This window comes from Trachurus trachurus (assembly GCF_905171665.1).
Source record: "Trachurus trachurus genome assembly, chromosome: 1".
In the NCBI taxonomy this organism is placed as follows: Eukaryota; Metazoa; Chordata; class Actinopteri; order Carangiformes; family Carangidae; genus Trachurus; species Trachurus trachurus.
Window position 1 is genome coordinate 37,805,266 of NC_139891.1, and position 8,944 is coordinate 37,814,209.

Consider the following 8,944-nt stretch of genomic DNA (forward strand, 5'->3'; position numbering starts at 1 on the left):
TTTACTTACAGACAATTTTACATTCAAGGTGATAAAAATAGATATAGAAAAATATTTCAGAATATGGATACAAAAAATCTCTCATAAAAATACAAAATGTGACAATCAATTCAAGTTAACTGATATGGAAGAATGAAGCCAACCATCACTTTCAAGTTCTACATACATTAACCCTAATACATAAAGTGTGCCACATTATACATTCACTGCTCTTTATACTTTACAAATTACAAAAATAAAAAATTGAAATGATCTAATTAAAGAACAAACTAACCCCATAGTCAGATTTACATGTTGTCTGGGAGAGACAATGTTATACAGTTTGCAGCTTCTGCACTTCACCTGAGTTTGGATCAGTCACCTGATATAGATACAATACTTACACTTAAATTTACATTATTTCAGCCAAGCATTTTATCTCACAGCTTTCAGAACAGTCTCAGCTCTTTCTTTAATTAGGGTCCTTTGTGTCATAGAGCTCTGTGCTGAAGAAGAACTGAAACACCGAAGCTGTTTTTTTTTTGTTTTTTTTTACATTTCTCAAACATCTTATCAAAACAAACCTTCACTGCTAATATGGTAGCAATAAGCATGGTAACTACAGTACCATCTTAGTACAAGTACAAGACAAAAAAAAAATCATTACCAAATGGACAAGACCCTTGGATACTAACCATTTTTAACTGCTAGTTTTTGGTTTAGCAACACATTTAGGCCTACTGTATGGTTCAATCAACAGCTAACTGACAGGTATCAAGCTAACTATTTACTAACTATATACTTTCACTAATGGTGAAGTGGGTTCACCAACATCTGTAGATTCATAAAAATAATGAAATATGGGCATAACAGGAGATAAATGGATAATAAAGTCCTAAAATTATATAATATTAGTCGTCATGTCTGTCTGTGTAAGTCACGTAAAACATTTGAGGGTTGAGTTGAGAGTTTACGGACATTTCACTTCTGTATGATCAAACAGGTACAGTAGTAACAGATATTCCATTCACCTGAGTGGGTTACGAATAAAGTCTCTGATGATGTACCGGATTAAAAATGCATTGGTACGAGACTGATTTCATCAGTATCCAACAGTTTCTCATTTGTGTTTCAATTTAACTTTAGTTGTTCCGAAAGAAATGGATCCTTTTCACAGAAGGTTTTGATCAGAAGTTTACAAGCTGGATCTCCTTTACTTATCACAATGTCTATCAGCTCTTGTGCTTTGTCCGCCCTGGGTAGAGCTGGGATCGACTCCTTTTCTCTGTTGTTCATCACTTTGTTTTGAAGAAGTGCATCCATCAGGTCTTTAAGTACAGAAGTGGACACTCTGGCAATAAACTCTGTCCGAACTGAGAACAGTTTCTCCTCGTACTTCCCTCTCCTTGGTAGACTTTGCACACATGGATCAGGACCTGGAAGATAAGGTGGGAAACACTTTAACTAGGCAGCTAGATGGGAACTTTGTTTAAACCATGTGGGGAATTTTAGTTGTTTTTTTGAGCAGTGCAGTGCTCTTTACCTCCTCCTCCTCCTCCTCCTCCTCCTCCTCCTCCTCCTCCTCCTCCTCCTCCTCCTCCTCCTCTTCCGGTGGCTAGTGGCTGTTTGGACAGGGCAGTGACGGAAGAAGCTGAACCTGAACCAAGAATAAATGATTTAGTTTGACAATAGGCTACTCAAAAATTTGCATCAATAATATTAACTCAGAATTAACTGGACACCATGACAGAAGGCCAAGTCCTCCCATCTGCCTCCAGGAGAAGGTCCCAGTTTTCCTGATCCAAGCAAGGTGGCGTAGTTCCTACAGTTCCTACATGGACTTGTCATTCAAGTTATGATTGGCTCTTAAGCGTAATCCAGACCGAACGTATCCAGGTACATTTGAAAAGTAGTGTAGTGTGTAATTTCCACATATGCGGTTAGTTGAGTCAAAGACGGTTTAAGTATATAGGGTATCATTTGCAAGGCAACCATGTCAACACATTTTGTATGGAAACAAGTGGAAACAAACATGGACGACATACAGCTCGCTGCTGCTGTTGTTGTTTACACAGCTATCTGCTGTGAGAAATACATTACAAAGAAAAAAAACGGGTCTGGATCAAGTTGTGGAGGAATCTACTTTGAGTTCTTACGCTATTTCACACTACCCGACTGCGCCCAGAATCGTCTGTTCTCCTCACACACTTGCCGATTTGAGTCTGTTACCCATCACACACTAACAGATTTCTGCGCCGACTCGCCAGGCCGACTGTCACCAACTAGTGCAGATTGGTGCGGAGTAGACCCGAATGGGAATCGTGGGTAAAATAGGGCAGAAAATCGCCTACTGTGTCCCCAGCTTATAAGAAGGGAGTCACCTGTTGAGTAACGCACATATCCTTATATTGAAAGCATTGTCGGAATGGTGGGACGTTCGCATGTCGGAATAGCAGTATGTCTGAACGGTGGGATGTCGGAATGGTGAGATGTCGGAATGACAGCATGTAATCCTACGGGGAAAACCACATCATGGTCCGTTGACGAAATTGAGACAAGAGTGTTTGGAGCTACCATGCTATGACGACCCCGCCCACGGGGGTCCGTCCAGTTGGTAGATCTGCAGTTCAAATATCTTCAGTGTTCAGGTTAGATGGAGATCAGCAGATGGATTGGGGCGGTGACCATAGTAATCCAGATGTTCTACCAAACTGTTATGGTGAAGAGGAAGATGAAATAGAAGGTGAAGCTCTTAATTTACTGGTCAATTCTTGCTCCAACCCTCACTTATCATCATGAGCTTTGGGGTGTGACCATGATAATGAGATCACGGATGCAAGCGACTGAAATGGCCTTCTGCAACAAGGCCATTTCCTCACAGGGAGACATCCACAGGGAGCTGGAATAGAGTGCCATGTTCCCTCATGTTGAAAGGAGCAAGTTGAGATGATTCAGGCATCTGATGAGGACGCCTCCTGGTCGCCTCCCTTTGGAGCTGTTCCAGGTATGTCCAACTGGGAGGAGACCCCGAGGCAGACCCAGAACTTGCTGGAGGGTTTATATATCCCTTCTGACTGGGAGTGCCTCAGGATCACCCAGGAGGAGATGGATGGACAGATAGATGGATAGACCACAACATTACATGAATTTAACAACGAGGCTAATGGTGCAAATGAACTTGGTTCTCTAGGCTCCTAGTGTACTCACATCCCTCTTCAACCGGGACTGGACGTAGTGCTGGTTCACTGGGTGGAGGTTGACTTGACTGGGAAGCTGAACTTGACGCTGCGTTTAAACCTGAACCAGAAACAAATGCTAAGATAGGGAAGCAGTAAGTCTGAATTTCTGAAGGAAACTTGTAGCATATATGCATCTATACAGGTATAATGTAGAACAAAAATAATTATGTAAACTAAACAGCTATGAATGATTAAATGAGTGTATGAGTAATTAAAGACAGAGGTTTATTTACCTGTTAGCTTAGCTTTATACTTCCAGACACGTCTCTTCTCTTGGTCTTGGACAATGACAACTGCTGACTTTGTTCTTTCTTTCAACTCAATCACAAAAGTTGGGTGGTAATTTGGTCCATAGTTGAAGTCATAAAATGGATCCTGTGAAACATCAACAATGTCTCATGTTACCTCATCTTATTTTAAATGACTATGTAAAGTTAAAGCTGTAATAATATAAATGTTCTACATTTTCTTCTACACACTTTGCAGTCAACTAAATGTTAGCTTCTTCAAACTCATTGTTTCCGGCCAGACCTGTAATCATGAATGTCCATGACTCATCATTATTGGTCAGCCAAATGCCACATGACCGTGTCAGAGTTTCCCATTGGCTGCTCTTCTTTTAAAGCAGCTTCTAGATTGAATTGATTTCAATTGAATGTTGACAGATGAAGTCTGCACAAAAAATCTGAGCTAAACTAACTCATCAGAGAAACATTACAGCCATTACATTCAGTCCATCAGCCTGTTAGAGGACAAACTGAGACAAGTTGTATTTGACATACTCACCTCAGGTTGCACTGAATCGGCCTCAGGACAGTCCACACTGTAGGTTTGGTTTCTAATGAGGTGACAGATGGAAGGGGCCACAATGTACTTAACTTTTTCTTCTAGTTGACCTTCTAGTTGACCTTTCACCTTCAGGAGCATTAGAACAGTTTTATGAGACAGTAGCTTCACAACGCAAAGAATCCAAGACGCTTTACAGGCTGAAGTCAAGACCTTACATTATTATAGATCAATCAATCAATCAATCAATCAATCAATCAATCAATCAATCAATCAATCAATCAATCAATCAATCAATCAAGTCATATAAAAAAATGTAAAAAAAAACAACAACAACAACAACGTAGAAATAAGATAAAAGGAGGGACTAATGAAAACAGTCTTAAAGTAACATTGCGGAGTTTTTCGGCCTTAAAATAATGTTTCCAGAGTCACTAGTAGTAGTCACTAATAGTAGAAAAATGGTTAATAGGATGAATGGTGCTGCCGCTGCAGCCTGCAGCCTGAAACTGCACTATGTAACTTCCCTGCACGGGTACGAAACACCGCCCACCCTCCTCCCCCCTCCCCTCTGCGTCGAGGGAGAGACGTGGTGGGTAAAAGCGAAACTTACGGTTCCCCTCCGGCCGTCGCCGCCGCTGCCGCCACCGCCGCCGCATCCCCCCCTCCCCCGACCACCCGCCACACAGTCTCCTTGCAAACATGTGGGAAATATTGTCGTTTATTAATGGGAATAAACACTGGATGCGCTGGCTGATAAGTTTCGTTTTCGTTAAGTTTCGTTTTTCCCACCAGATGGTGGAAGCACTGAGCTGAAACTCCGCAATGTTGCTTTAAAAACTGCATACAAATCCAACATAATAGTAAGGATAAAACAATAAACTGCTAAAAGAGAGGAAATGTTTGAAAGTGAGTAAAATTAGACAAAACATTTAAAAAGATAAAAGTGGGACATTAAAGGGGAAATGGCGCAATGGTTATAGAACAAAACGACCAGTAAAACTGTTTAAAAATATATGAATAAATGGCAGGAGAATAAACATAAATAGATGAAAGCAACAACCACTCCTTTAACAAGAAGAAACCTCCAATAAAACTGGACTTTACCTCCTGCATCGGGACGTTGTCAGGCAGTAGAAACACATAGAGTGTTGGGCTTTCTGCAGATGGTGGTTGGTGAAACAGCAGAACTTGGCCACTTGTTGGTTTGCCGATGTTTAAAACTTTTTTAAGGACATCCCATACCAGACCAAAGGCAGAGAGGTGAGGAACATCCACAATCACATGAGTGTCTGTTATTTCCTGTGGCTTAAGGATGCACATCCCATCATCACCGATGTGGACCACAGACAGACCTTCAGACAGCGGTGCTGTGAACACAGACAGACGTCAGCAACACCTAAAAGTCCTGTCAGTCCCACTTTAACACATCATTACTCATCACTGGTGTTTGGCCTCTAAGCTCAATTGCCTCCAAAACAACCCGCTTCAGAAACAGTTTCAATCCCACCGCAATAAATATCTTGAACTCTGAACGCTGAGGAACAAGCATGGCCCTATATGCATTGTAATTGTATGTACTGTATGTCTATGTTATATGTTTGGAACCTGTACAAATGAGCTGTACTGGAAGCAAATTCCACCAGCCCGGATCGCCACCAGCCCGGATCGCTTACTTCTGCTTTAATGACCACACAGGTCATTAAAGCAGAAGTAAGCGATCCGGTGGTTTTGGCTAACTTCCTGTCAGCAGATGCAGTTAGCAGTCCCCGCCCTCGTCCCTACGTCACCACATTCACGCGCATCCCTTGGCTGCACACACAGAGAGGACTGCCCCTTTATGCCGTTCTCTCTCCTCATTGGATAAAGGTTGTAGGATACAAGGAAAGTTTTCTCCTCGGCTTACAGCAGAGCAGAGTGACTGACAGACCCGTGTTTCAGACCAAACACTCTATATAAGTGATTGCTGTCGGGAGATACAACTATTTAAGACTTATATTAAAGCAGAAGTAAGCGATCCGGTCGTTCTTGTCAGCCGATGGAGTTAGCAGTCCCTGCCCTCGTCATGGATCACACACAGCCCTTTATGCCGTTCTCTCTCCTCATTGGATAAAAGTTGTAGGATACAAGGAAGTATACAAGAAGTTTTCTCCTCGGCTTACAGCAGAGCAGAGTGACTGACAGACCCGTGTTTCAGACCAAACACTCAGGGCTCTATTTTCCTAGACTAGGTGCAGGCGTGGCGGATCTGCCCTGCGCTTCACCTTCGCTTCGCCAACGGGGCGTGTCCAGGAGCAGTTTGCAATTTTCCTTCAATGCACGGCGAAGCGCATCCCGCCTCCTTCCCTCCCACTGGCGCAAGTGGCATAGAGGGTGGGGAGAAGGCGTGGAGTGGGTATAACACAGCCGAGTCAGATCTTCACCAATCAAATGAGCTCCTCTCCTCGCCTTTAAATCTGCCGCGCGCGAGGCGGAAGTTTGATTTCACCGTGGAAGAGGGAGGCAATTGACTGCCCAGCTCGCAGTGCGCACACGTCACCAAGACCTCACAGGCAGGTTTCCACAGTTCCAGGCACATTTAAATGCAATTAATAATCACAATAACCCCTATTTATTGTAACTATCTGAATCAGCACATACACGTATATCTATATCGATTGTCCCGTCACACTGATGACAGATCAAAGGCTGTCGGCAGCGTAATGGAAACTCAGCCTGACTGAATTAACACAGATGAAACCAGGGAGGGACTGGGACAAAAAAGCAGCCATGGATGTCCTAAGAGCAGGACTGTGAGGGTGGATTACTGCATGTTGCTGCTGTGTTGACACTACACACTGTGCCGTTGCGATGATCCGCTATATTTATTTATTTACTTATTGATTTATTAGCGGGCGAGGCCGCATCGTCACGTGACCATAACAAATAAAACTGAAAACAAATAAACTATCATCTCTCACAGCAAGTGAGACGGGAGGAAACTGATGTTCTGGTCCGGTCCAAGCTGGCAGTGTCCGGTCGCGCGAACAGACCTTAGGGCTGATGATGCAAAAGTAGTCTGGGAGGGAGGAGGTTATGATGTTATCCAGGTTTGCTCTGACAGATTGAGAGCTGTTGCCCAGTAAAAAAAAACAACAACACACACACACCTTTTGCATTAAGACACTCATATTTAGTAACCTATATATAAACCCTGGTGCACAGATCACAACAAACAGCTGTGCGTAAAGGAGGCATCACGGAGCGTCTCTCTTCTTCTTTTTTCTTTAGAATTTACCTGAGATGGGAGATGTGAATATCTGCTCACTATGATGCCAGGCTGATTGTGGTTTGCTGTGAGAGATGATAGTGTAGTGTCAACACAGCAGCAACATGCAGTCATCCACCCTCACTGTCCTGCTCTTAGGACATCCACAGCTGCTTTTTAGTCCCAGTCCCTCCCTGGTTTCATCTGTGTTAATTCAGTCAGGCTGAGTTTCCATTACGCATGCCGACAGCCTTTGATCTGTCATCAGTGTGACGGGACAATCGATATAGATATAAGTGTATGTACTGATTCAGATAGTTACAATAAATAGGGGTTATTGTGATTATTAATTGCATTTAAATGTGCCTGGAACTGTGGAAACCTGCCTGTGAGGTCTTGGTGACGTGGGCGCACTGTGTGCTGGGCAGTCAAAATACCAGTCCGCTGGCTGCGCTTCGCCTTGCGCAGAGATTAGACCAGGTTGGAGCTGGCGAGCTTTCGGTGCACTCTCGGTGCGGTCTATCTGCAACAAATTGTCACTGCGCCACGGTGAATCTGTCGACACCTCCCCCTGCTGCGCGACCACTCCCATCTCGGTGCACAGCAGTCTGCCAATTTACCGAATCCGCTGCGCACGTTGTTGCACTGGAGGAAAATACCACTGCGCCGGCTGCGCCAGGGTTCGCCTCGCTGCGCCCCCATGAGTTGCGCCAGGAAAATAGAGCCCTCTATGTAAGTGATTGCTGTCGGAAGATATAACTATGTAACTATTTAAGACTTATATTAACACAAATATTCCGCTTACTTCTGCTTTAAAATAATCAATCAATCAATCAATCAATCAATCAATCAATCAATCAATCAATCAATCAATCAATCAATCAATCAATCAATCAATCCATCTTGTGCCACTCACCAAGATCTGTCTCACAGTGTGGGAGGTGCAGCTGAGACACAGCATCCTCAGGACACTTGATGTCAAACAGCAGACCTGCAGGCGTCTTTCCAGCTGTGCTGAGCAGCTCCACATCCCACCAGACGACCCTGTACGTCAGCTCCCCGGCCCCAGTCATCTTAAACACCAGTTTAGTCATATCACACTGGAACACACCTGGACCTGGGCCCCTGAACCTGTGGCAGAGGATTGATCCAGAGCCGTTTATCAGCTACTGACTGTAGAACAGAGGAGCATGACCCTGCTGTGGGGCAGACTGTACAAGGTCTGCTCAGGTTTTACCATTTTATGGTCTTATTACCTGTATGAGATGCCTCCATGGTCTTTAATCACCTCAGGTGTAAAACATGATGGACCCTGGGTTCCAGAAAGGAGAAATTATTATACGTATATTATATAATTGTAATATCTGGTCAGAGAACATTAGAATGTAGTGATGACAGGAGTTAAACAAGTTGCCACTGAAGCTGAAATGTTTCTCCTAAGATACAAATAATAGTCATAAAACCTCCACCGTGAGGGGTTTAATTTTGTTTTAAACCCTGTAACACCGCATTATGTCATAATGTAATTAATCTTCACGTCATTATGAAATAATGCCACATTTTGTAATAATCTGCCACATTTTGTAATAACAATCTTGAACGCAATATGTAATAAACTTTGCCGCATTTTCTAATAAGTTGTTACATTTTGCATCAGTTATTACAAATTGCAGGTGTTGCACTTTTTTATTAA

At 43.2% G+C, this 8,944-nt stretch overlaps 1 protein-coding gene across 1 annotated transcript; it reads right to left on the reverse strand.

Moving 5' to 3' along the window:
• Positions 1-1,110: 1,110 nt before the first annotated feature.
• On the reverse strand, positions 1,111-8,560 carry LOC310992993 (uncharacterized protein; the record flags this gene model as incomplete). The annotated part of the gene is made up of 8 exons (XM_083981220.1): positions 8,508-8,560; positions 8,168-8,382; positions 5,112-5,374; positions 4,005-4,133; positions 3,452-3,593; positions 3,187-3,276; positions 1,523-1,636; positions 1,111-1,415 (listed from the first exon to the last, which is right to left on the reverse strand). The coding sequence occupies exons 2-8, from the start codon at positions 8,343-8,345 to the stop codon at positions 1,111-1,113; spliced, it is 1,221 nt and encodes a 406-aa protein (XP_083837346.1). The 5' UTR covers positions 8,346-8,382; positions 8,508-8,560.
• Between the last annotated feature and the right edge of the window lie 384 nt (positions 8,561-8,944).